This window comes from Mustela putorius, unplaced genomic scaffold, assembly GCF_011764305.1.
Source record: "Mustela putorius furo isolate JIRA1106 unplaced genomic scaffold, ASM1176430v1.1 tig00000228_pilon_pilon_pilon, whole genome shotgun sequence".
Taxonomy (NCBI): domain Eukaryota; kingdom Metazoa; phylum Chordata; class Mammalia; order Carnivora; family Mustelidae; genus Mustela; species Mustela putorius.
Genome location: NW_025421322.1, coordinates 12746618 through 12773702, shown reverse-complemented (window position 1 = coordinate 12773702; position 27085 = coordinate 12746618). Strand labels below are relative to the sequence as shown.

The window sequence follows — 27085 nt, the reverse complement described above, 5'->3', positions numbered from 1 at the left end:
AAAGTCCCTTTTATTCCAAAATCCAAGGAAACTTCAAACTCATTCATGAGATATTTATTAAAATAACACATACATCATTACTGAAAACTGTATACCATCATACAAAAAAGAATTTTATTTTGGGAAATCGATTCCTAATTTATGGCAAGTTTTTACTTTCAGAAATAAAACCACAAAACAACACAATCTAATTCAATCTTAAAGGCTGGCATGCTGAGCAAGGAATGTTCTTATTCTTTGTAGGAGCTCCTTCTTTACACTGTCAGGTACCAGGGCTGAAATACAAAAAACAAAAATACAAGAGTAAGAAGATTCCAATTAATATGTCAATTTGGCATTTGATAATTTATTCAGAATTAACAATAAAATAATTTCATGAATAACCCATATGCCTTAAAAATGAAAGAGGTAAAGATATCTGAAAAGATAAAGTATATTTGCAATTCATTATTTAAGTGAACTATTCAATACTTAAATACACTGCACAATGAGAATAAAACATGGGAAAACTCTTTAAACTAGAAGTAGAAAAGATCTTTTTGAATCACAGAGGATTAAAACAAATTGATAAATTTGATTTAAATGCAACAATGACAATAAGTTGGTCAAAATCACCATAAACAAAGGGAAATGACAAAAAGTGGGAAAACACTCTTATAGAAAAGGCTGATCACTCACTACATTTCTCCGGATTGATAAGTGAAAGATCAGACTGATTGAAAAATGAGCAAAGGAGGTGAAGAAAAGGCAAAACAACAGTTCTTGAACATAAAGGGGGTATAACTTCATAATTGAAATGTAAACCAAAACCACATTCAAACAGCATGTTTTGGCAATCATACTGGCTAAAAACCAAAGGTCAGTAATATCATGTGTTGGTAAGACTGAGGGAAAACTGGCTCTCTTGTATGAGCTGGTGGAGGATATAAATTGGTACCACACTTTTGGGAAGCTAGTTTGGCAATACTGTATTGAAGTAAGTGCACATACTCTCTGACTCAGCAAAGATGCAAAAATTGCAACAGGAGTTACATTTGTGGTATTTTTACTTCTTCAACTTAGAACCATGTGACTATTATCTATTCAGAGTATAACTCAAAAAAAAAAGCCCTGCTCCTAGGAATTTTTAGTAATTTTAAATTACTATTAAATGTCAATAAACCAATGTACACTGTTTTGTTTTGTTTTTTTCCTTTCTTGGCTACTAATAAATAAGGACAATAGGGAACTAACTGAAACTTCTAATGCTACTTGCCTATATCCAAAGGAAATGAAATATTTCCTTTGGATACAGTTCAGTATTTGTGTAGTGAATTCCACAAATAAGTATATAAATTAAGTAGGACACATACTCCTTTTTACAGATTATTTAGTTTAAGCCTGCTAGAAATAAAAGCTACATGATTAATTCAAGACCAGTGGAAATGTGATCACTATATATATCAAACACACTTTTAATAAAAATTATGGTGATGGAATATAGATCAGTTGCCTTGGAGTTAGGGATAAGGTATGACTATAAAAGGAAAGCTTGAGAGAGTTTTTTACAGGTAGGAAAGTAGTTACATGAATCTGTACATGCATATAAAATTCACAGAACTGCAAACTAAAAAATGGTCAATTCTACTGTATTTTAGTTAAAAAAATAAAATAAATACTTCTCTTGGCTATAAAAGACTATGAACATAAAAGAAAAGATTTATTTTTATTTCTCTGTTCTGGATTTGCTCATTTTCTAGCAGCAGAGCTATAAGGGATTGAAATGTCTAAGATAGAAGTGTTGAAGGAGAAGCAAAGGAAATTTCTACCCTGTATAACCAGCTCCAAAATGTTACATAAATTACAGAAGGAAAATAGAAAAAGAAATTGGAGAAAATTATTTTAAAATGTAAATTCATGTGGGGAGCAATAAATAATGTGTTTGTTTTTCTTTCCTTGAGATGTATTTGATGAAAAAGTCCGTTTTTTTTTTTTTTTTTTTTTTAAAAAGCTGTAGACAGGCCTACAGGCTACAGGATTCTGTAGCTCTTTCCCAGCAGGTAGTTAAGAGAATTAGTATTCTCTAATAACAATATTCAAATTTTTTTTTACTTTTTACACTTCCATGTGAGAAAATCGATAATGGATCATCTAATTTATCTGCTTCCACTTAAAATTACCAAAAGAGGGGCACCTGGGTGGCTCAGTGGGTTAAAGCCTCTGCCTTCGGCTCAGGTCAAGGTCCCAGGGTCCTGGGATTGAGGCCTGCATTGGCTCTCTGCTCAGCAGGGAGCCTGCTTCCTCCTCTCTCTCTCTCTGCCTGCCTCTCTGCCTACTTGTGATCTCTCTCTGTCAAATAAATAAATAAAATCTTAAAAAAAAAATTACCAAAAGAGACCCTTTCACAATAAATGAAAATAATGCAGCCACATCTGAGCTAACAATGTAATGTAGTTCTTAATACATATTACATATTATCAATGTTAATATAATATTTCCTCTCTTTCGTTTGTCTTCTGTAAGGAAATGAAGACGATGGTAGTGTGAATTTTAAATACAGATTACCCACAACATGAAGTTTTACAGCTACCAAATTCTTAACTTGGACACTTAAGAAGACAGAGCTTTACTTATTTTTAAAAAAAGAACATTGACTCGGGCTGAAGTAAGTCTGAATGATTAAATATGTAAGTGAAATTGGGCCATATCTAACAAAATTAATAAATCCTATCTTCAGGTGATACTTGCCTCTACAAAATCCCCAATTTAAAAAATTATCTGTCTTAACAACCATTATCAACTTACATCTGTATACTGCTTTAGAGTGCAAAAACATTTTATACCTCTCATCTATTACTCAAGACTATGCCAGAGAAGAAAATAGGCAATAAAAATCTTTCCCAATGAGGAAATGTAAGTACCCAAGTAATTTTGGAAAGGCTGTTTTTCCCTTTAAAAAGAAAGAAAAGCTGAACCAGCAGGAGAGAGAGAAAAAAATCACGTCTTCAGCACACCTTTCCTTTCACATAATTTTTATTCCTTACCTCTGCCTTTTGGTGTGATTTCAGCCACCAAGTCATCAACAGTAACGTGTTCTAGTCCTTTTTCTTTAATTACCTCTTATGCAAAAGCAAAAAACAAATCATATCATTTAAAATCATTATCTGTAAGAAAGATTTTCATAGAGGAAGGGTTAAGATCATGTTTTTAGAGTGCAGATTGGTCTTTAAAAAAAAAAAAAGAGGACACTTCTTTTTCTCTTCTCTAATGAAGGTTTAGCTCAACCTTAAACATATTAAATATTCACCAGATCAAAATCTTAAAAGCCTGTTCATTTCTCAGCTAAATAACCTGTAACTTAACAATTATTTTAACACTGAGAATGGATCTGAACTGTAAGGTCAAATCTAATTATGTGCAAAAAGCTGGAAATTTATAACAGATCTTATTTCACCATAATCATACCAGCTCCTGAATGTATGGAAGGGGTAAAAAGCTATTATTTGAGTCTAACTTGTAATTTCATAGCCCCAAATTAAAGAACAGAACAACTCCCTTGTTCCTTTCTCTTCTCTAGGCTGGGCCAAAGGAAAGAGAAGAGGGAGAGGAGTTAAAATCGACTGAAATACTATTAGGCGCTAGGTGATTTACAGCATTTGATATTCGTAACAAGCTAATGGACTGGGCATTTTTCCACTTACAAGTGACCCAACTAAGGCTTAAAGATTAAATAACTCATCCAAACATGAGCTGAAATCCAGCTCTAGTCTCTTCCAGTGAAGCTCTGTATGGCCCCCAAAACTATGCTTTTTCTAATGTGCTACACTGCCTTCTTGGGATTCACGATATAAATAGTCTTTATTATTAATTGCAGAAACTACTACGATATAATGGGAGTTCACTGAAAATATCCAGAATTCCAGTATACTGAAGTCAAGCCAGAAGAGGCTCATCTTCATGACATGTATAATCTACCTAGTGGCATCATCATCAATACCTAGCAATTTTATAAGCTTCTATTCTACATTTAAAACAATGTGTAATTACCTAAGAGCTTTTATAAGTAAATTTTTCAAAAATAACACTGTTAAAGCCAGGAGATATAATTCCTATGGAGTCTGCCAATCATAAAGTGTTCAATTTGTTATAAAGTTAAAACACAGGAATAACTAGTATTTCACTTTGAGTACACACACTGAAAAAGGTTGGAATGAATACTTGGATGCCAGAAAAAATCTTGCCTCACTTATTTTAAGAAAAATACAAAGAAAATTTCTAAAGATTTAAAAAATTATGTCTACCAAAAGGGGGTGGAGAAATCAGTGCTAGAAGACTGAATTTTCTATTTGTTTAAAATCATGTTTGGCACTCAATAGATCTTAAAATACTGTCTACTATTTCCTAGTGAACCCCAAGCCAACAAGAACAATGAAATCAGCTTATCTTGTAAATGAAACTGATTACCTTTACAGTGTGCCTTCAACTGGTCCTTCCAGCCACATTCAATTAATTTAGCTCTCAGCAACTCTTTGAGGCTGTTGAAACAGAAAACGTTTTCATATTACACTACAACAAGGTAAAATATTTTAGATAGGAATGCTTGAAGCAGAAGTTCAAATGTTCAATTAAAAATTCCCTGCCTTCTAATCTCCAAAACTTTGTCACCTAATTTTGATTCTGTTATTAAATCATTCTTTGATCTTACGAAGTCATTTGAACTCCGGACTTCATTTTCGTCATCGGTAAAGGAAGTGGATAGGGTACCTAATTCTCAAGAAACTCTACTCTCTGGCCTTCTCAGACACTTTCTACTTACCTCCAACAGGAATATTGTGAGTCTTGTACAACTTCTAAATGGTATTAGTTGGGCTTGAAGCACCTACACCTTAAAATCTTCAAACTCCAAAATCTATTCTTCAACTACAGACTCTTATCCTTTAGCTCTCTACTTCCCCATGATATCCCTCTCTAAACCTTAAAAACTTTCCCCTCAATTTTTTCCAACAACCCTCTAAATGGTATTTCACTGATTCCAAGACTGTTGTTTTTCCCCACATTTCAACGATTCAGCAATTGGTATGTCTATCATAATTTAACTGGCAGTATCTTCTTTTTCCCTAGTAAACAAAAATAATGGTGTGGGTCTTCTGGGTGGATCAGTCAGTTAAGTGTCTGTCTTCAGCTCAGGTCATGATCCCAGGGTTCTGGATTCGAGTCCTGCACTGGGCTCTCTGCTCAATGGGGCAATCTGTTTCTCCTTCTCCTTCTGCCCTTTCCCTCCTGTTTGTGCTCTCTCTCTCTTTCTCCGTCTCAATAAAATCTTAAAAAAAAAAATATATATATATATATGGTGTGTATTGTAACTAATGGCATCATGGATGTAATAAAACATTTTCTTACCAATATTTTCTTATCCTTTCGCCATACCCACTCTTACAAATCCACAATCTTCAACCTAAATCATTTCTCAGAGCTTGAACATGTCATGTCCCAAACCAAACCACTTCTCTGTCAAAATTTCTAAACATTTACTATGTGACATTTCCATCTTGGTATTGATTCAGGCCTTTCCATCTTAATAGGGCCAAAACCCAAGTTCTGCTTCTCTCCCATTTCAAACTATGCTCCCTGTCAGAATGCCATTGTCCATCCTTGTTCCTCAGGCTAGAAAATTTGGCATCCTTCACTCAGCAACTCTGCTAAGACTACACGTACGGGCCATAGAAGCAATTCCTATGGGTTCCAGTTTTAAGTATATACTATATTTCAAATGTTTTTCACCATCTTTGCAATTATTTCCCTAGTCCAAACCATCTTCTTCTCTTGACCGGACTATTACCAAAGCCCCTAACGTGTCCCCTTGTTTCCTCCCTTATAGACCTTGCTCTCCTTCCTGTGCTCAAAACAAGTCTGTGGCTTCCCAATTTACTTAAAATTCCAAATCTATGCTATAGCCTAAATAAACCTCCATGATCTTCCCCCTCCCCAAGTTATGCCTCTGACTTTATTTCTTCTTCCCCTCACCCATTTTTTCAGGCTCATGAGCTTCCCTGTGGTCATCAAAATATTACGCAAACTCATCTGGGGTTCTTGGCTCTTGGGAGTCCCCTCATTCCTTCATATCCTTCTGACCTCTTACCAGTGAAGCCTTCTTTAGTTTTATTTGTCTCAAATACACACCTCATTATTCTCAGTTTTATTTTTCCTCTAGAACTTATCAATCCACATAATACAGACTTACTGTCTTCTCCCATGTAAGCTCCACGGAAGAAGGGACTTTATTTTGTTCGCTACTTTATCTCCAGCACCTTAACAGGACATAGCATGTGGTAGAAACTCAGTAATTTTAAACTGCGTAAGTGAAAAAACAAACAATAATAAATAACCCCCTTCCCTCATTACTGCCAATACTATCCTCTCAGTTCCCCAAGGCATTCTTCTCAATGTCTTCTTCCTCATTTCTCACATTGAGGGCTGCTTGTGCTTTAAAAGAAATTGTAAGTTCTCCTTTCTATTTTTGCTGTTTCTCATTTTTAAACTGATAAAATCTGCTAACACGTTCTTCTGTAATCTTATCTCTAGCCCTTCAAGTCTCTCGTCCACATTGCCAGGCTAATATTCCTCAAAAGCAAATATGATGTAGTCATCCCCCTTCTTAGGATCTTCTCATGATTCCCACCACCTAAGAATAAAGTCAACAACAGCTGTTTCTTCAAATCCGTCCCTCATTTTCCTGACCTTTCTTTGACACCACTCTTAGCATAAGAAATCTCCGTAGGGTTCCAACAATGGAAATGAGACCCAGGCAAGGTTGACCATAACTGGCCTATGTACCTAAGTAAGATGGTAATCACGCCAGGTACTTTGCTGGAACTACTAGGAGAAAGGTAGTCTGAGCCACAGGGATATGAATTCTGAACTGCTAATCTCTGCCACCTTGTGGGTAGAGTCTGCTTGAGAATAAAGCCAACACAGAGGAAAACAGAGCTGAGAAAGAAAAAGAAAGACATAATCTTGGTAACAATTTTTGAGTGCTTGGACCCAGTGGAGACTGAAGCAACTTCAAGCTAAGCTTATGTATTTCACTGGTTAAGGCAGTTTCTGAGTTCTATCATTTGCAAATCACAGAATTCTGACTTACACAAAAGCCACTCCTCTGGTCTACTGTCACAGCAATATCACTTCCCCACTTTACCTGCTAGCTTTAATTTTTGTATTCCTCGGAACATTATCATGTTGTAACAAGTCTGTCCTTTATTGGCTGGAAGAATGGCTAATCTTTTCCCCCTGAGCTGAAGTACTTCTTTTACTATTTTGTAACTGATTACCCTAACGCCCAGGTAGAGGTGAAGGATCCCTCTTGTTCCTTATATATTTCTCTTAGGCAATTTTTCACTGTTCTGGAATCCGTTCTTGGTTCCTGAGTTTCTGTTTAGTACTTCCAAACCTGTTCTTTCTTCAAATAATTACCTTGGCCAATTTTGTGCTAAGGATGATGCTGGGGATACAATGGTATTTCTGTCAAGGAACATAGATTTGGAGGACACAAACAAGCAAAGCAGGTGGTTATAATACAATGTAATTAAATGCTAGGCTAGAACAGGGTATCTGGGACTTAACAAATTCCTACACAAGATGATGTTAATTAAATTAAACCTGAAAGGGGTGCCTGGGTGGCTCAGTGGGTTAAAGCCTCTGCCTTTGGCTTGGGTCATGATTCCAGGGTCCTGGGATCAAGCCCCGCATTGGGCTCTCTGCTCAGCGGGGAGCCTGCTTCCTCCTCTCTCTCTCTGCCTGCCTCTCTGCCTACTTGTAGATCTCTGTCTGTCAAATAAATACATAAAATCTTAAAAAAAAAAAATTAAACCTGAAAGATGAGCAAGAATAAGTAAAAGATCAGGGGAAGAATGTTTCAGAAGACTAGGAACAGCACATTCTGCTCTGAAGTTGAGAGTGTAGTAAATGAAACTGGTTCTATCACATTATCTCCCTGTTAAAAATTGGGTAACGTTATGTTTTTAATTGTAGTCATTTCAGTAGTTTTTTCTTTTCCATTAGATTATACATTCTTTGAGAGAGTCATTTCTTGTTCATCTTTCTAGATGGCACACTTTTCTTTAAGAATGCAATACAGAACACACCTATTTTTTACAGATGTTAGTAACTGAAACTTGATAATCTCAATTTCCCATAATTCCTTCCATTGACATCAGTTTTGTTCCTTGATATTTAGATGCTCATGTGTAACGTAACTATAATTTAAAGGCGTTAAATGTAGTTTACTAACACAGTATATTGCTTACCGTTCTCTTTCTCCGGTTTCTATCAACTTTTGGTTAATCGCTGCTCTCATCTGCGCATCTTTGTTCATCTTGCTAACCTGAACATCAACATGTATTTTCAGATACAGAACACATACAAAGCATTTTCTTCTAATCTTCCAGGTAAGCATCCCAACATATTTAACATTCTATCAACTGAAGGGGTGATAAATTTCAACAATGTGTTAACAATGTTATTACTCTTAATCATATTTACTGCATCCCAAAAAGTTATATGACTAACTCACATTACAATTTTTCTTCCCCGCATATACTTTTTAATTAATGAGTTTTTGGATAATAATAATTATTGTTAACTTTTATGTAACACTTATGTGCCAAGTACTGGGTTAACACATTGGTTTTTTTTTTTTTTTTAACCTCATTTAGTTCCCCAAACTGATTCTTTTACATAAGAATTATTAACTATTTGTATTTTACAATTGAGAAAACTGAGGCACCAAGACAGAAAGTGGTGAAGGCAGTATTTGATCTCATGTACTTTGAGCCCAGCAGCGCCAAAACACTGTAACATCACATCATCACTGCCTGCTAATCATTTCTGCACCTTCACTGCATTCAAAATTTCGGGAAGTCATAGAACCTAAACACTAATAAAAGATTAAGCACTGCTGGTGAAAAATCAAAGTTCCAGATTAGGCTCTAAGTGCTCTACTTTTGAGTAGGATGTACCCAGAATTACAACTGCCAAACTGGCTCCAAGTACGTGTGTGCGTATCTTCATCAAAGCTTGCTGGTGGGATAAAGGAAAAACAAATCTCAAACTAATTCCTAACTTAGAAAATTCTCAATTTTCCGTGGGAAGAAAAAAAAAAAAAAAAAAAAAAAGACAACCGAAACCAAAGTGATGTAGAAAGGAGAAGGTCAGAATGTAACACTTGGAAAAAAAAACTAACATTACTGTACATAATCTGTCACTAACTTGGGACCACTTTCGCCGTGTCCCACCTCGTCTACATGAAAACTCAAGCTGGCAATTGAGTTTTGAGTTGGGGGGAAAAAATTTCTTTTTTTTTTCTTGACTGGAACGGGAAAAAGGAAGGGCCGGGTAAGGACTGAGAAATGTTTGCTTGTGTAGTTGGAGGCGAACATTTTCAAAATAATTCTAAGGCCTCGTCCGTACCATTCCTCGAATATTGAACTTGATCTCGTCTTGGCCCCTAAAATACGGATAGTGACCTTGGACAAGTCCATTCTTAAAGGCCTCAGTTTTCTCACTGGTAAAACGAGGGCGCTAGGGGATCCCTCCCAGTTCAGACATTCTTTGGGAAAATAGAACAGGGCGGAGACAGCGGGAGAGGCGGGAGGGGAGGAGCCAGAAAACAAAGCGTGGACTGGCTCCAGGCCAACTCCGGTCGCACGCCCTGTCGGAGAGCCCTACAGGCCCGCGAGCGCGGGTCGGGGAAGCTAACGAAAGACAGCACATCGAAAGGAGCCTGGGCTGGGCCCGGGTCCCGGCCCTGAGGACCACGGGCATAGCTCACCACCATCACCGCGGGCGAGGGCCGTCCCTTCCCAGCGACGAAATGACCCTTGCGCTGACGACCGTTACCTACCACACTCTTCGGCTGCCCGGACCTAGACCCTCAGTAGCTCGGGCACCTAAGCACACAGAAAGCTAAAACACGCATTTCCGGGGCGGGGTCTCGCCACCCTGCCTATAACTGTGAGAATTTAACCAGCGCGGGCCGCCTCCTGGTCGCTCAGCCTTCTGGGTAAGAGAGTCCAGACCATGCTCTCGCTCGCGGGTACTGAGTCTCCGAAAAACTACCTAGCCCGACATGCAACGGAGTCGACTTTCTCCTGGACACTACATTTCCCAGAAGGCATCCCGCACCGCGGTGTTTTCTGGGATGGGAACCACGCCGCTCGAGAGCCTCGGTACTAAGAGCGAAGCGCGGACCTTTCAACAAGAGCTTTATTAATTCTCACGCTACGACCCAGGAAGGCTATGGAGGTGGCTGCTAATTGCTCTCTACGCGTGAAGAGACCTCTGTTGGATCCCCGTTTTGAGGGTTACAAGCTCTCCCTCGAGCCGCTACCCTGTTACCAGCTGGAGCTTGACGCAGGTGGGAAGCGGCGGCGCCCCCCCGGCACCCTAGTCCTCCCCCCTGTCGGCTGCCAGCGGCCGGACCCTTCCCTCATTTTCTTCCTTTCTGACTTGGGCAGGCCCGGCGACCGGGGCCTTCCGCACGGCGGCTCGGGCTGGGGTAGACCGAGGGTGGCCGCCCTGGAGACGGACGCCCATCCCGGAACCCAGTGGGAGTCCCTTTCGCGTGGCTGTTAGGCTGCGAGACCCTGGGCGGGCGCTGGCCCGGGCTCCCAGGCTCCACGGCTCGTCACGGGGCACGCGACTGCTGCTGCCTGGGCTCCGGTCGCCGGTCCGTCCTGGCCTGGCCCTGCGGCGGAGGAAACTCAGGGCTCGTTTCGCTCTCGAGCATCCTCGGTGACCGTGTGCGCGGAGAAGCCACACTTCCTGCGAGGACCCCCAGCTCCTGTCTCCTCTGGCGGAGACCCTTTTCGTAGAAGAGAAACTCCGTTGCAGTTCAGAGCATTTTTAGTTGCATAGGTGCTGTCCCACTAAGGACATAATCGTAGAGAACATGTCTAGAAAATTTTGAGGGAAAGTCGATTTCATGCCTATGCTTCTGCTGTTTCTTTTGTGTGTCTGAGGCTGGCCAAAAAATCCATCCTTGTTCTTAACGAGTGGTATTTTCGTTAAAAAGCCCAGAGATCTGTATTTTTAATATAACTTTCTACTGGTTCTAGTGCATGTTGCGAGTGGATCACACATTGAGAAATACTGATCTAGAATTAAGGAATTTTGTCGAATAAGTGTTTATTAATTGATACATCGATAGAGAGCCTGTTTTAGGAAACATCTATTGAGAGAGGTTTTTTATGTTACAGGGTGATATTATCAAGATGAATGTGATACAATCTGTAAGATAAAGAGTGCATTTGGCTACTTTGGAAGAAAAATATAAACATAATTACAAATCAGTGCAATAAGGCAGTGATTGGGTTATGTATGGAACATGATGGTAGTGCTTAAGCATCTTTCCAAACCAGCAGGGAGATCTGGGAAGGCTTCCTGGAGGAGTTGATATCTAAGTTGAGTTTTGAAGGAGAAGTAAGAGTTTACTGGGTTAAGATAAAATGACCTTAGCTTTTCTTTCATTCCCTTCTTTTCCTTCTTCCACCCCATGTCAGTAATTGATACGACTATATTTCGTTTGTGCATTAAAAAGCCACCCAAACTCAGTGGCTCAAAAGAGTAAGCAGTTACTGTTGCTCACAAGTCTACAAGTCAGGTAGGTGTTTCTTCTAGTAGTGGCTTGGACTCATTCCTGCATCTTTGTTCACTTATGGATCTGCTTGGTGGCTCTGCTCATCTTGGCTAGACTTCCTCATATGTTTGGGGGGTTCTCTGGCTATAGACTGCTATAAGATTATTTCAGATGGTCTTTGCTTAACTCTTCTCTGTGTGGTCTCTCATTTTTAGCAATTTAGCCGAGGCTTACTCCAAGAGAAAAGTAACAGTGCACAGGCACTTTTTCAAGCTACTGGTGTGGAATAAGTTTGCTGTTGTCCCATTGGTCCAAACAAGCCACATAAACAAGCCTTCAGGTCAGTGTAGCAAGCTCATAGGAAAGGACATAGATCCAGGGAGGCATAAAAAATTGGGCATATTGTTCTAGTCTATATGTAGTTGCTTATGTTGGAATCGTGAAGGATCTCTTCTTGTAGTCTCTCTCTTCAGTCAGCAATACAGTCAGCTCAAGATTTGACTTCTCCTTGGCTCTGCCATTCCCTGAATGACAGTTATCTCTTATCTAAACTATAGTAGTTTATTGACTAGTTTTACTAGTTTTCCTTCCTTCCATTCTCTGTAAAGTAGTATCATAGTTTTTAATTTTATATTTATATGATATCCTCTTTCCTCCACTAGACTGTGAGCGCCATGAAGACCGTAATGTTTTCTTTTGTTCACTGCTCTGTCTAGTGCTTAGCATTGTAGCTGCTCAGTAAATCGAGTGAGTGAAGAAAAGGAGTTGTTATTGAGGCCATTCCAATCCTGAGAAAGCGTGAGCAGTGGGAGAGTAAGTAGGTGTTGTGTGGGACCTGATGCAGTCCTGTATAGCTGCAGCAAAAAATCTGGGGAGGTAGAGGCCACTTAGAAAAATAGGTGAGGGCACTGTTTGCCTTGTGGATTTTATCCACATGGATAAGTCAGTGTTTCCCAGACGTTATTTTGGGCCCTTAAAATGAAAAGTAAAAGCTCAGCTGTCAAAGATTTGCCAGCTTTTTAATTTGCTAAGTGGAGATGTTTCTTTTTGTTTGTTTCAGTTTTATATTTAAATTCTAGTTAGCTAACATATAGTGTAATACTGGTTTCAGGAGTAGAATTCAGCGATTCTTTCTTCACTGATATATAACACCCAGTGCTCATCACAAGTGTCCTCCCTCCTTAATGTCCATCACCCATTTTAGCGCATGCCCCACACACCACCCCTCCAGCAACCCTCAGTTTTGTTCTTTATAGTTAAGAGTCTCTTACGGTATGCCTCCCTCTTTTTTTTCCTCCCTTCTCCTATGTTTATCTGTTTTGTTTCCTAAATTCCACGTTTGACTGAAATCGTGGTACTTGTCTTGCTTTGACTGACTTGTTTCACTTGGCTTGATAAACTAGCTCCTAAGTGGAGATGTTTCTTAAAAACTGATGTCCTCACCCATTCTTGCATAAGCAAAAGGATATTTTAACATCAAAAAAGCCGGAAGCAAACTCTCCCAGTACCTCTAAATTGAATACATTAACTTTATTAGCAACTCACCAAGTTGTCTTGTTCTCCCCTTTTTCACCATTGTTGGTTTTGGAGTCTGTGTTTGGGATGCAGGGCTGGAGGTCTTGAGGTGCCGGTTAGGGTTTTAGGTGCAGAGAAGAAATAGATTGAGAGATTGAATAGTCTAATCTTACCTTCTGTGGAGGTTGAATTTGGAAGATTGGAGGAATAGCGACGAGGAGTCCACTTTGCAGGCTTTTGCAGTAGTTCATGTTGAGGAGCTTGCATTAAGAATTGTTACTTAAGGGGCGCCCGGGTGGCTCAGTGGGTTAAGCCTCTGCCTCTGGCTCAGGTCATGGTCTCATGGTCCTGGCATCTAGCTCTCTGCTCAGCGGGGAACCTGCTTCCCTTCCTCTTTTTCTGCCTGCCTCTCTGCATACTTGTGATCTCTGTCTGTCGAATAAATAGATAAAATCTTAAAAAAAAAAAAATTGATACCTGAGGAGAATGATGGAGATTTTATTCTTTTTAAAACTGTCATTTCTAGAGACAGTGAGGTATGACTAAGGAGTTCCTCTTGGCACTTTGATTTCTTTTATGCATTAATTCAGCAAAATGTTAGTGGATGGTGTGAAGTAGTGTATTTAGGATGTGAGGATGAAGATGTGCTCTGGTTTCAAACAGCTCAAAATACTAGTTTATTTGTATCCTCTTGTTTTAAATAATGTTAGTAAATTGTTCTGAAGCTCCCTTTGCCACATAAAAAATAGCTGTCAATTTGTGTATTCCAAAGAATTAAGCAAAAACCCCTTTTTCATAAAACTGTAATTTCCCTTTGAACCAACAATTCCAATTCTGGACATTTAACTTATACAGGTCTTCTTCCTTCACTTACAGTAGGGTTATGTCAAGACAAATCTGTCTTAAATTGAAAAGTGCATTTAATACATCTGATCTACCTAACATCATAACTTAGCCTGGCCTACCTTAAGTGTGCTCAGAACACTTGCTGTAGCCTAGAGTTGGGCAGAATCATCTAACACGAAGTCTAGCTTATACTACAGTGTTGAATCTCATGGAATTTATTGAATACAAAGTAAAAAACAGAATTGTTGTATGGGTACAGAATGGTTTTAAGTGAATGGTTTGTTTACCTTCATGACCAGTCATGTGCCTGACTGGGAGCTGTACCTTGCTGCCATGGCCCAGCATCACCAGTAGTACCCTACTGCATGATCATTGGCCTGGGAAAAAATCAAAATTCAGAAGTGCAGTTTCTACTGAGTATGTATTGTTTTGGCATCATTGCAAAGTTGAAAAATCCCAAGTTGAACCAATTTAAGTTAAGGATTGTCAACATATTTTTTCCCCCATACTTACTCTTCACTGTGGAAATGTCTTTGCATATGTTTTCCCCCTGTATTTTACCTAGCTAACTCATACTCCATTTGTTCATCTTGGTTTACATGTTACTTACTCATAGATTCCTTTCTTGACTGTCTAGTTAGAATCTATCCTACAGAATCTGTACAAATTAGAATCTATACCTGCTTTACTACTGTGCCTGGTCATAAACTTTATCATACTTTGTAGCATTTGGTTTCTGTTTTCTCTTTTAAAACTGTTGGTTTTGTTATGGATGGTTCCAGTGTCCATCTTTCAGTGCTTTACTTCTAGGCCTGGAGCATGCCTGGTGAATAATAGATGATTTTATATCACACATGCAGATTAAATAGGTTTATTGGGATAATTGACAATAAACTGCATGTATTTAAGTGTACAGGTTGCCAGACGTAAATACACAATCATTGAAGTCCTCACTATAATCAAGATATTAAATTTAGCTCTCATCCTCAAAACTTCCTGTGGCCTTTGTGACTAGCCCCTCCGTTCCTCCGCATACCCACTTCAAGTCCCACTGCTGTGCTTTTTGTCATGATAGATCAGCTTGCATTCTCGAGAGTTTTATATACATGGAATTACACAGTATGTACTCTTTTTTGTCTCGCTTTTACTCAGCATAATTACTTTTAGTTCGTGCTTGTGTGGGAGAAGGATGTCGAAATCTCTTTCATTGTGGATTTTTCTCTTTTTCCTTGCAGTTCTGTCATTTTTGCTTCATCTATTCTAAAGCTCTGTTATGGAGGTGCCTGGGCAGCTTAGTCAGTTAAGCCTAACTGAGTCAGTCAGGCTCAGGTCATGATCCCAGAGTTCTGGGATCTAGCCCCACATCAGGCTGGCTCCCTGTTCAGCAGAGAGCCTGCTTCTCCCCTGCCCCTCATCCCACTTGTTCTCACACTGATTTTCTCTCTCTCAAATAAATAAATAAAATCCTAAAAAAAACAAACAACAACAAAAAAACCTCTGTTATGTTGCATAAACACTAATATTTTGCCCTCTTAATAAATTGACACCTTTATCATTCAAAAAATAACCTTTATTCTTGGTGATATTCTTTGCTCTGAAACCTACCTGATACTAAAATAGTCACTCAGGCTTTCTTTTGCTAAGTGTTATCATAATGTGTGTATTTATTTATTTCCTTCTTTTAAGTTTTGACCTGTTTGTGTTTTAGTATTTAACATGTATTTTTTATTGGCAGAAATAGTTGAGTCTTGCTTTTTTATTCAACCTGACAATCTCTGCCTTTTAATTAGACTGTTTACATTTGATGTGATTATTGATTTTGTTAGTTTGGGTCTTTCATCTTGCGATTGGTATTCTGTTTTGTCCTATCTAGTGTTTGGGAAAACGAAATTTTCCGTTTTCTTTAAAATTTAAAAGAAATTTTTTATTTTCATTTTTTAATGTTCTTTTAGATTATTTTCTTTTTTTTTAAATTTTTTATTTTTTATAAACATACATTTTTATCCCCAGGGGTACAGGTCTGTGAATCGCCAGGTTTACACACTTCACAGCACTCACCAAAGCACATACCCTCCCCAATGTCCATAACCCCACCCCCCTTCTCCCAACTCCCCTCCCCCCAGCAAACCTCAGTTTGTTTTGTGAGATTAAGAGTCACTTATGGTTTGTCTCCCTCCCAATCCCATCTTGTTTCATTGATTCTTCTCCTATCCATTTAAGCCCCCATGTTGCATCACCACTTCCTCATATCAGGGAGATCATATGATAGTTGTCTTTCTCTGCTTGACTTACTTCGCTAAGCATGATACGCTCTAGTTCCATCCATGTTGTCGCAAATGGCAAGATTTCATTTCTTTTGATGGCTGCATAGTATTCCATTGTGTATATATACCACATCTTCTTGATCCATTCATCTGTTGATGGACATCGAGGTTCTTTCCATAGTTTGGCTATTGTGGACATTGCTGCTATAAACATTCGGGTGCACGTGCCCCTTTGGATCATTACGTTTGTATCTTTAGGGTAAATACCCAGTAGTGCAATTGCTGGGTCATAGGGCAGTTCTATTTTCAACATTTTGAGGAACCTCCATGCTGTTTTCCAGAGTGGTTGCACGGAGCTTGCATTCCCACCAACAGTGTAGGAGGGTTCCCCTTTCTCCGCATCCTCGCCAGCATCTGTCATTTCCTGACTTGTTGATTTTAGCCATAATGACTGGTGTGAGGTGATATCTCATTGTGGTTTTTATTTGTATTTCCCTGATGCCGAGTGATATGGAACACTTTTTCATGTGTCTGTAGGCCATCCGGATGTCTTCTTTGCAGAACAACAACAAATAATCCAATCAAAAAATGGGCAGAGGACATGAACAGACATTTCTGCATAGTTATTTTCTTTTAATTTTATTTATTTACATAGAGAGAGAGATCACAAGTAGGTAGAGTAGCAGGCAGAGAGAGAGCTGGAAGCAGGCTCCCCACTGAGCAGAGAGCCCGATGCGGGGCTCGCTCCCAGGTCCCTGAAATCATGACCTGAGCTGAAGGCAGAGGCTTAGCGCACTGAGCCACCCAGGTGCCCCTGGATTGAGTATTTTCTTATGAAATCATTTTTGTCACATTTGTTGGTTTATTAGCTATAACCCTTTGTTATTTTACTAGTTCCTTTAGGGTTAAGGGTATGAATCTTTAACTTATTACATGATACATTGAAATAATGTTACACTACTTAACTTGTAATATAAGACCCTATAATAGTATACTTCCATTTCTTTTTTTCTGGCCTTTATGCTATTATATTTATGTTTTCAAAAGACATTTTTGGCATGTGTAGGATTCTAGGTTGATACCTTTTTTGTTTTCAGTACATTTGATCCTTGAATAATAAGGGTTTAAAATATGCAGGTCCACTTATACTTGGATTTTTTTTTTTTAATAAATATGGTACAGACCATGAATGTGTTTTCTCTTCCTTATGATTATCTTATTAGCACTTTTTTCTAGCTTATTTTATTGTAAGAACACAGTATATAATATATATACAGAATATGTGTTAATTGTGTTATTGGTGAGATTTCTGGTTTATGGAGAGTCAAAAGATACAGGTGGATTTTTCAATGTATACCGGTCAGTGCTCCTAAACCTTGTGTCATTCTAAGGTCAGCTATATTTTAAAGATGTTGCCTCACTGTCTTCTTGCTTTTATTGTTTCTGATGGAAATCTGCTTTTTCCAGTCTCCATTCCTTTATACATGACATGTCTTTTTTCTCTTTTACATTGGTTTTGAGCAGTTTGATTATGTTGTGCCTTGGTGTGGTTTTCTTCATGAGTCTTGTGCTTTGGGTTTTGTTGGTCTGTCTAGATCCGTGGGTTTATAGTTCTCCAGTTTGGAAAGTGTTCAGCCATTCTCTTTCACTTTTGTTTTTGTTTTTTTAGGAATCCAGTTGCCCATTTTTAGATTGCTGGAAATTGATCCCAGCTCATCAGTGCTCTTGATTTGTGTGTGTTTTTCTGTTCTTTTTTCCCCCGTGTTTTATTTTGGATAATTTTTATTTTCATGCATTTACCTTCACTAATCTTTTCTTTTACAATGTCTAACCTGTTATTAATCCCATTACATGTATTTTTCATCACGGATATTGTAGTTTCTTTTTATGTTTTTCGTGTCTATTGTTTTGAGCATATGGAATGCACTTTAATAACTTTCAATGTTCTGTTCTGCTAATTATAACTTCTCTGTCAGTTATGTTGAGCTGTTGATTGATTATTCTCTTCTTTGTGGATTTTGGGTTTTTTCCCTCTATATGAATAGTAATATTTGATTGATGCTAGAAATTGTGAACTTTATGGTTTTGGCCATAGGACAGATTTGAATTCTTACAAGCTTCATCCGCTTTATTCTGGGATGCAGTTGAGTTACTGGAAACAGATTAAGTTCATTTAGTGTTTTATGATATGTTAGGCTGGTCTGGAGCAGTGTTCAGTTTGTCTCACTACTGATACAAAAGTTTTCTGTGTACTTTACCCATTATCCCATGAATTAGGTGTTTTCTCCATTCTCACTATTGGGAACAGTCATAGTTCCCAGCCTTGTGTGAGTGCCAAACTTCCCTCTTAATCTATAAGAAGTAGGAGAGAATGGAATATGTGAGAATTAACCTTGGACAGGAGAAGAGAAACAGAGAAATCAAAACTTTTTCTTCTTATGTGTAATACAGCAAATATTTTACATGGTTTAAGGTTAAGCTTATCAATAATTTTATAGGACAAGTATTATTAATTTTCATTACAGATGTGGAGATAGGGTAGAAAGGCTAGTTACAATAAAACTACTTGACAGTGGCAAAGCTGACTCCAAAGCTCATGCTTTTTCTGATCTATGTGGTCTCTGGACTCTTTACTTCAGGGGAGGGAGAGTAAAAGCTGGTGAAGGTTTAGCCTGTAGTCAGAGTAAAGGGAAGAAGAGCTATGTAACCATTAGATTTATGTAGTGTTTACTCTAAAATTCATATCTGCTCTTAGGGTAGAAAATATGAGGGGGCGCCTGGGTGGCTCAGTGGGTTGAGCCTCTGCCTTCGGCTCGGGTCATGATCTCAGGGTCCTGGGATCGAGTCCCGCGTCGGGCTCTCTGCTCAGCGGGGAGCCTGCTTTCTGCTTCCTCCTCTCTCTCTCTCTCTCTGCCTACTTGTGCTCTCTCTGTGTCAAATAAATAAATAAAATCTTTAAAAAAAAAAAAAGAAAATATGAGGAAGAGAGGTAGATGACTATGTTAATTTGTGCAGAAGCATTGTATAAAATAGGTTAGTGGGAGCAATGCTCTGAATTCTAGTTCTGTTATGTTCCGTAAATCTTACTTCAGAGCTCTTAGCGTGGACTTGTGCAGTAGTTTCACCTTATCCAGTTTCAGTTTCACTGTCTGCAGTTTCAGTTACCCATGTCAGCTGCCATGTAGAAGCAGGTGATCCTCCTTCTGGCGTATTGTCAGAAGATTGGTAGTAGTCTAGCACGTCATTCCCCTCACTTCATCTCATCACATAGGCATTTCATTCTCTCACATTATCACTGGAAGAAGGGTGAGTACAGTATTTGAGAGAGAGAGGCCACATTCGTGTAACTTTTATGACAGGGTTTTACTGTAATTGTTCTATTTTATTATTAGTTACTGTTAATTTCTTATTAGGCCTAATTTCTAAATTAAACTTTATTATTGATAAGTATGTATGTATAAGAAAAAAGTATATATAGGGCTAGCACTATCTGTGGTTTCAGGCATTCTCTGGGGATCTTAGGACATATCCCTTGCAGATAAGGGAGATGGGGCTGTACTCTTTTTTTTACATCTTTTTACACAAATAGAGAACTCAGTAACTAAGTGAAAAGACTTATTATTAGAAGATAAATTGTCTAAGAAGTGGCCTTTGTAATACAAGTTAATTTCTTAATGTTCTTTGTTTCTATCCCTGCTTTTTTAAAACTACGAGCTCTACTTATATAGGTATTAGAACAAATCATATTTAATCAGTGTTGAAAGAGTTGAATATTGGCAGTTTCACGTGGCTCAACGTAACAGTATATTTTGAAAGGACAAGAAGCAGTAATTGTAACCATTATTAACACCATTATAAGGATCATGTCTGTTTTATATTAACCAGTGTATGCCCATTCCCAAGCACAGTACATGTAATAGACATTCAGTAAATAAATTGTGAATGAGAAGCTATAGGTTTTTCAAGTTACATACATGTTTTATGAGAAATCTAGGTGAAGATTAAGGGAGATTTTCTTATTGTTGGGTCCTAAGTTCTTTTAAAAAGACTAGTAGAGAAAGGTTTTTTTTTGTTTGTTTGTTTGTTTGTTTGTTTTTTAAGATTTTATTTATTGATAGAGGGACAGCAAGAGAAGGAATACAAGCAGGGGGAGTGGGAGAGGGAGAAGCAGGCTTCCCGCTGAGAAGGGGCCCTGATGTGGGACTTGATCCCAGGAACTGGGATCATGACCCCAGCAGAAGGCAGATGCTTAACGACTGAGCCATCCAGGTGCCCCAAGAAAGGTTTTTGTTTAGCAAAGCTCTTTTATTTCCAATGCAAGATAATATTAAATAATAAAATATTTACTACTCTGGCTTCTTAGCCCTCTGTTAAAGAGGTTCCCCTTCTTCCACCTTTTCCAAGATTCCAGCGGAAATTCGAGACTCCTTTTTCCTGTCTTCTTTCTTAGGACACTCTATTGAAGAGCAGCTCTGCTAGTGATTAAGTTTATTACTTTGTTTTTTTTTTTTTTTAAGATTTTATTTATTTATTTGACAGAGATCACAAGTTAGGCAGAGAGGCAGGCAGAGAGAGAGAGGAAGAAGCAGGCTCCCACTGAGCAGAGAGCCCAACGTAGGGCTCGATCCCAGGACCCTGGGACCATGACCCGAGCCGAAGGCAGAGGCTTTTAACCCATTGAGCCACCCAGGCGCCCCTCAAGTTTATTACTTTGTGAACACTGCTTTTTCCTTTCAGTTGTTCTGCCTCTCCTTTTATAAACTCTAGATGGTTAACATGAAAAATGCAATGATAGTTTTTACTTTTTCATTTGAGGCCAAAGGTACAGCTTTTTCTATACACTAACAAACTTTTATAAATTATTAAGTATGTAATATACCCTTTGCTCATTTCTGTGTCCTAATAACTTAGTAAATTATCTTGTCCAAATGCAACAACAGAATACAGACTGTATTATGGTCACCTAATAATGATTTTCTAGAACCTTATGTTCACAGATGAGATATTGTAATAAGGCCTAGGGCTAAGAAGTCTCTGGCTTGTTTGGGATTGCTCCGGGTCTTTGGCACAAATATGAAGAAAATGTATTTGTCATATCTTCCTCTAATATTATTACTTTGGGTCATTATGTTACCATGCATATGTCTTGCAGTATTAAGTTTCATCCACACTGTGGTGCTAGAAAAACAAGAATTGATTGTTTCCCTCCTAATCAGTGGATATGTATTTCTAAGTGTTCCTTATAAAATAAATATTTTCTTAAATTATAAATAGCAGCTACCTCAACCTTCATCAGATCCATGATAAAGTTATGATTTTACCTCTGAGATGCCTCCAAACTTCAGTGAGTCATCCTTTACCAAGATGACTGCAATAACTTTCTAATGTGTTAACCATAAAAATAAAACAGCCAAGTTATTTTATCAACAGTGGAGTTACTTGGGGATATCAGAGAATTGCAATTCGGGACATACAAGCCATAGGAAAACCTTAGGCAAGCCCAGCAAACAAAAGAGAGGAATGTTATTTTATGGAGAAGAATGAGGAAGTTGGGAAGGGTTGTTTGGAATGAAAGTCAACTGAAGAGCAGGAGTACAGGGAATGTTGATTTCTCATTAAATGACTTGCAGGAATAGTGCCATTTCTTGTAGGAGATGCATTTAGTGTACATCTTCTCCCTGTTAGAGTCTGTAATTGGTGATTCTCTCCTATTGGATATTCTTCTGTTGGGGTCGGTAATTAACAGTACTTCCTATAAATGATGTTGGATAGTAGGGTTCCCCCCGCTAGCCTCTCCACTGTATTTTTAGTGAGCTTTCCTTTTATTAATATTTACACTGGATTTTACCTTGCTTTGCTTCAGTCTGCTTTACATACTATAGTTGTAAGTAATCTTTTATAAATTCAAATCTGAACTTTACTCTCCTGCTTAGAAACTTAAATCCATTACATTAACTTATTGTTGAAGACAGGGCCTTTCATGATCCAGCTCCTGCCCAGTTCTCTAGCTTTGTTGTCTGAAGCCTTTTCTTATACAGATCTCCATGGTGCTATGTATTTCGGCCAGTTTGGCCTTCTTTTGGTTCTTTGAACACATGTTTTTGCTCCTACTTTGCCTGCTTTTCCTTCTGTCTCTGTGTGTGTGAGTGTGTGTGTGTGTGTGTGTGTGTGTAGATATATTCCTTCATGAGCTAACTTTATCCTTACTAGCTTGGCTTAAATTTCTGAAATCTTTCATCAGTTCTCCTACTCCACAGACCAATGCCCAGTGTTATTTATTCTCATGGTACCTGGTAATTTTTCTTCTCACCATATTACAGTTTCATTATATATTTACTTTTGTGATTATTTAACTAATGCTCATTTTCTCACTGAATCATAAGTGGTAAGAAGATAGATTCTGTGCTTTTTGCTCATCATTGTATCAATGGTGTCTATTAAAATATTGCCGAATAAATCAGTGAATGAATGTAAGTCAGCCAGGGCTGAAGGCAGGTATAGAAGTAGGAACCAATAAACAGTATGGAAAAAAATTGGAATACAGTAAGTTTGAATTTTCTGTTGTTTTTATTTTTAAATTTTTTATTTACAGTAAGTTGAGTTTTGTATTAAGGTAAGGTATTGGCCCAGCATAGTTTCCTTAAATATTTCCCGTCAGCAGAAATTAATTCTAAATCATGGGCAGCCTGAGCTATAAGGGTTCCTTTCTGCGGATGAGGGAAGAAAGAGAGGAAGCAGAGATCACATTTTATAGATTAAAATTAAGTAAGTAGGTGTGCCTGAGTGTCTCAATCAGTTAAGTGTCTGCCTTCGGCTCAGGTCATGATCCCAGGGTCTTGGGATCAAGCCCTAGTTGTGCTCTCTGCTCAGCAGGGAGCCAGCTTCTCGCTCTGCCTGCTGTTCTCTCTACTTCTGTGTGCACTCAGGGGTTCTCTTGCTCTCTCTCTGCCAAATAAATAAATACTTTAAAAATAATTATGGAAGTAGCTAAGAAAGTAGATCTTAAAAGTTCTCATCACAAAAAAAATATGTGAGGTGATGGATGTGTTCAGTAATTTACTGCGGTAATCATTTCACAATATGTTCGTACATCAAGTCATTATGTTCTACAACCTTAAACTTATACAATGGTATATGCTAGCTACATCACAATATAAGTGGAAAAAAGTAAAAATAAAATTATGGAACTCACTCATGCCCTAGTGGGAAACCGTGTTCTTTAACTAGGAAACCTTGTTTCTATTCCAGGTAGACTATTTTGTTCTGTACCCTTAGGAGAGATGTGAGAAAACATTGGAGAAATCACCATTTGTGCTTACCTTTGTTTCCATAATTGTATAATGAAATAATAAAAAATTCTCATTATTTCTTAATGTGTGTTAAGAAAGGAAAGAGATATAATAAAGGTAAAAGCACTTTTTAAAATTAACCCATAATATTATTTGCCTCAGGGGTACAGGTCTGTGACTCATCAGTCTTACACAATTCACAGCACTCACCATAGCACATACCCTTCCCAGTATCCATAGCCCAACCACCCTATCCCTATCCCACCCTCCAGCAACCCTCAGTTTGCTTCCTGAGATTAAGAGTCTCTTATGGTTTGTATCTTTCCCTGGTCCCATGTTGTTTTGAGGTAAAAGCATTTTAAAAACTGTAAAAATTATCTCTAAAATAGATGTAATATTTGCCCAAAAGACAGAAGATCTTAAATTTTAGAATTCTCTGCTTTTTAATTCATAATTGCAAGGAAGAGGTGCCTAAAAGAAAAGGTAATGGCATGAAAAGCCCTGTCTCTCTTATAGCTACTGTCAGGGATGGTTCAGTTTTGTTTACTGTTTATCCTCTATGCACAGTGCCTAGAAATTGTTTTAGAATGAATAATATAGTGAATTTGTCCCAAAGGCCTTTGTGATTAGCATTCTGTGATTTCCTCACCTTGTAAGCATCCTGCAGAAAGAAATAATCTTGAGACAAAATTTGTGATGTTTATTTTTCTTATATTTCAGCTGTGGCAGAAGTAAAACTTCGAAATGATCAATATACACTGGAACACATGCATGCTTTTGGAATGTATAATTACCTACACAGTGATTCATGGTATCAGGACAGCGTCTACTACATTGATAACCTTGGAAGAGTTATGAATTTAACAGTAATGCTGGTAAGAAAAATATCTATAATGGGATTTTCCAGTAAATCTGATTCTTAATTTTCATTGAGAGAATTGAGGTATACACATTTTTTATATATAGAATCATTCCTATCATTAATCTATATAAAACTCTATTCTGTTTAATTCAGTTTTAATTGTTGCCTTTATTCCTGTTATACTTAAGTAGTCCACTTCACTCCCACCAATGAGCAACTACTCTGATGGGTTTTATAGATCAATATTGGTATAACTGTTCATGTCTGTTTTTTCTAAGATGAAGTGTTAGTCCTGACTATGACAATGGATTTGTCTATTTTTCCTTTAGTTCTTGCTTTTTGTATTTTTAATTGTGTTAATTAGGGTACGGACATTTTTTCTGCTATGGATTTATCCTTTTAGCATTATGAAATGCCCCTCCATCTCTAGACTCTGGTAATGATTTTTGTCTTGAAATCTCCTGGTATTAATGCAGTCGTGCTGGCTTTTTTGTTTGTTAGTAATATATATCTTTTTCTACCCTTTTTCTTTCAGTTTATCAGTATTGTTGTTTTGAGCCTGATGCCTTAGACCGCTCAGCCATCCTGACATGACAGTGTTGTTATTATTAAAGTACATCTCTTGTAAAGAGCATGTAGTTGGGTCTTGTTTTGTATCTAGCATGACAATCTGTCCTTTAATTGAAGGGCTTGGCACATTTATATTTAATGTAATTACTAATATCATTGGGTTTATGTTACCATTTTGCTGTCTTTTCAGCTTGTCCCATCTGTTCTTTTTTTCTTTATCTCTGTTCCTTCTTGTTTTTGGATTAAGCAAATTTTCTTAAAATTCCATTTAATTTTCTCTTGGCTTTTATCTAAACCCTTCTGTATTATTATTTTAATGGATAATATAGATTTTATAGTATTCATCCTTAACTTATAGTCTTCCTCTAATTAATATTTTACTATAAAAATGTAACAATAATATATTTCCTTTTATTTCTCTTATACCCTTCAGGCTATTTTTGTCCTGTACTTTACTTCTTGTTGTAAATTCCACAATAGATTGTTAGTGTATTTGCTTTAAACGGTCAGAATAATAATAGCTTCCTGAGTATTCCCGGCTCCTTCTAGCACAGTTCTACATTGCCTCTTCAGAAGTATCAGTCTGATTTTTATTTAAGATTCTACATATAAATGAGATCATATGGTATTTGTCTTTCTCTGACTTATTTCACTTGGCCTGAAGCCCTCAGGGTGCATCCATGTTGTTTTAGTTGCAGGATTTCATTCCTTTTTATGGCTAAATAAAATTTTAGAAAATTTTATAAAATGCATTTTCTTTATCCATTCATATATTGATGGACATAGGTGTTTTTTGTTTGTTTTAATATTTTGGCTATTGTAAATAATAATTCAGTGAACATAGGGGTACATAAATCTTTTCAAGTTAGTGTTTTTATTTTCTTTGGATAAATACAGGAAAGAGGAATGACCGAGTCATATGGCAGTTAGACTTAAGCCCCGTCGCATCTAGTAAGCTTTCCCTGACATCCTCCCTCAGTGCCTCCAGGAATATCCAAACCATTGGCCTCACATTTGTGTGTACTTTGAATTCCTTCTAGGCCAAGGGTTGGCAGACCTTTCCTGCACAGGGCCAGATTATTAATATTTTAGGGTTTGTAGTCTAGACAGTCTTATGTCATGACTGGTCGGTTTTGCTGTTGTGGTATGAAAACAGCATTAGAGGGCATCTGGGTGGCTCAGTTGGTTAAGTGACTGCCTTCAAGTCAGGTCATGATCCCGGAGTCGCAGGATCAAGTCCCATATCGGGCTCCCGGCTCCATAGGGGTCTGCTTCTCCCTCTGACCTTCTCCCCTCTCATGCTCTCTCTCCCTCTCTCTCTCCTATAAATAAATAAAATCTTCAAAAAAAAAAGAAAACAGCATTAGACACTATGTAAATCAATGAGTGTGACTGCATTCCAATAAAACTTCATTTTTAAAAATGACATTGTCCAGATTTAGGTCATTGAGTGTAGTTTGCCAACCCTTGGGCTAGGCCCTGGGTTTTTTTTACATTTCTATAATCCTGCCATCCCACAGAAGGCGTGGTCAGTATGTTTATTGAAATAATAACAGCTGTTTAAAGCATGTTCTTATCCTTTGGAGTTGGCTTTGCATTCTTTTTCGCATTCTCTCTCTTTTTTTTAGATTTTTTAATTTATTTGATAGCAAGCATGTGTGTATGATGAGGGTCAGAGGGAGAGAGACACTCCTCAAGCAGACTCCTGCTGAGCAGAGAGCCGTAAATGGGGCCTGATCCCAGGACCCTGAGATCATGACCTCAGCAGAAATCAAGAGCCGGTCGCGTAACCAATTGAGCTAGCCAGGCTTTTCTTGATAGGATTTTTCTCTTATTATTTCATCTTCAGGCTCAGATGTGAGTCTTTGGTTTGGTGAGATAATTTTACTGAATAAATATTTACTTTTCTTCAGATGTTTATTAAATGCTGTTATGTGCTTTATGTGCTTTGTGGCCACATAGACAAATAAATTGATAACATGTAACATTGGAAGGAGGGATAAGATATAAACATAGTATGGAGAAAGAAATGATAAATGTTGAAAGATGAAGTGTTCAGAGAAGTTTCAGAAGAGATGTCACTTTAACAGAATTTTGAAAGATCAGTTAGTTTGCTGTGCAGATTGAG

The 27085-nt window shown here is 37.9% G+C and overlaps 2 protein-coding genes across 3 annotated transcripts in view; one reads left to right on the top strand and one right to left on the bottom strand.

Moving 5' to 3' along the window:
* Positions 1-38: 38 nt before the first annotated feature.
* On the bottom strand, positions 39-10000 carry ENY2 (ENY2 transcription and export complex 2 subunit). Of its 2 annotated transcripts, none has more exons than XM_013045210.2 (5): positions 9878-10000; positions 8283-8359; positions 4444-4514; positions 3024-3098; positions 39-275 (listed from the first exon to the last, which is right to left on the bottom strand). In XM_013045210.2, the coding sequence occupies exons 2-5, from the start codon at positions 8348-8350 to the stop codon at positions 199-201; spliced, it is 291 nt and encodes a 96-aa protein (XP_012900664.1). In that variant the 5' UTR covers positions 8351-8359; positions 9878-10000; the 3' UTR covers positions 39-198. The 2 variants fall into 2 exon arrangements, with proteins under 2 accessions (XP_012900664.1, XP_004771366.1); XM_004771309.3 differs by having other exon boundaries at positions 9806-9975.
* Positions 10001-10154: 154 nt separating this feature from the next.
* The window catches only part of NUDCD1 (NudC domain containing 1), a 79298-nt gene continuing 62367 nt past the window's right edge, over positions 10155-27085 (top strand). The window contains exons 1-2 of the mRNA XM_004771307.3: positions 10155-10390; positions 24246-24400. Coding sequence (XP_004771364.1) covers positions 10273-10390; positions 24246-24400 — 273 coding nt within the window. The 5' untranslated portion in view covers positions 10155-10272. The remainder of the gene's footprint in view (positions 10391-24245; positions 24401-27085) is intronic.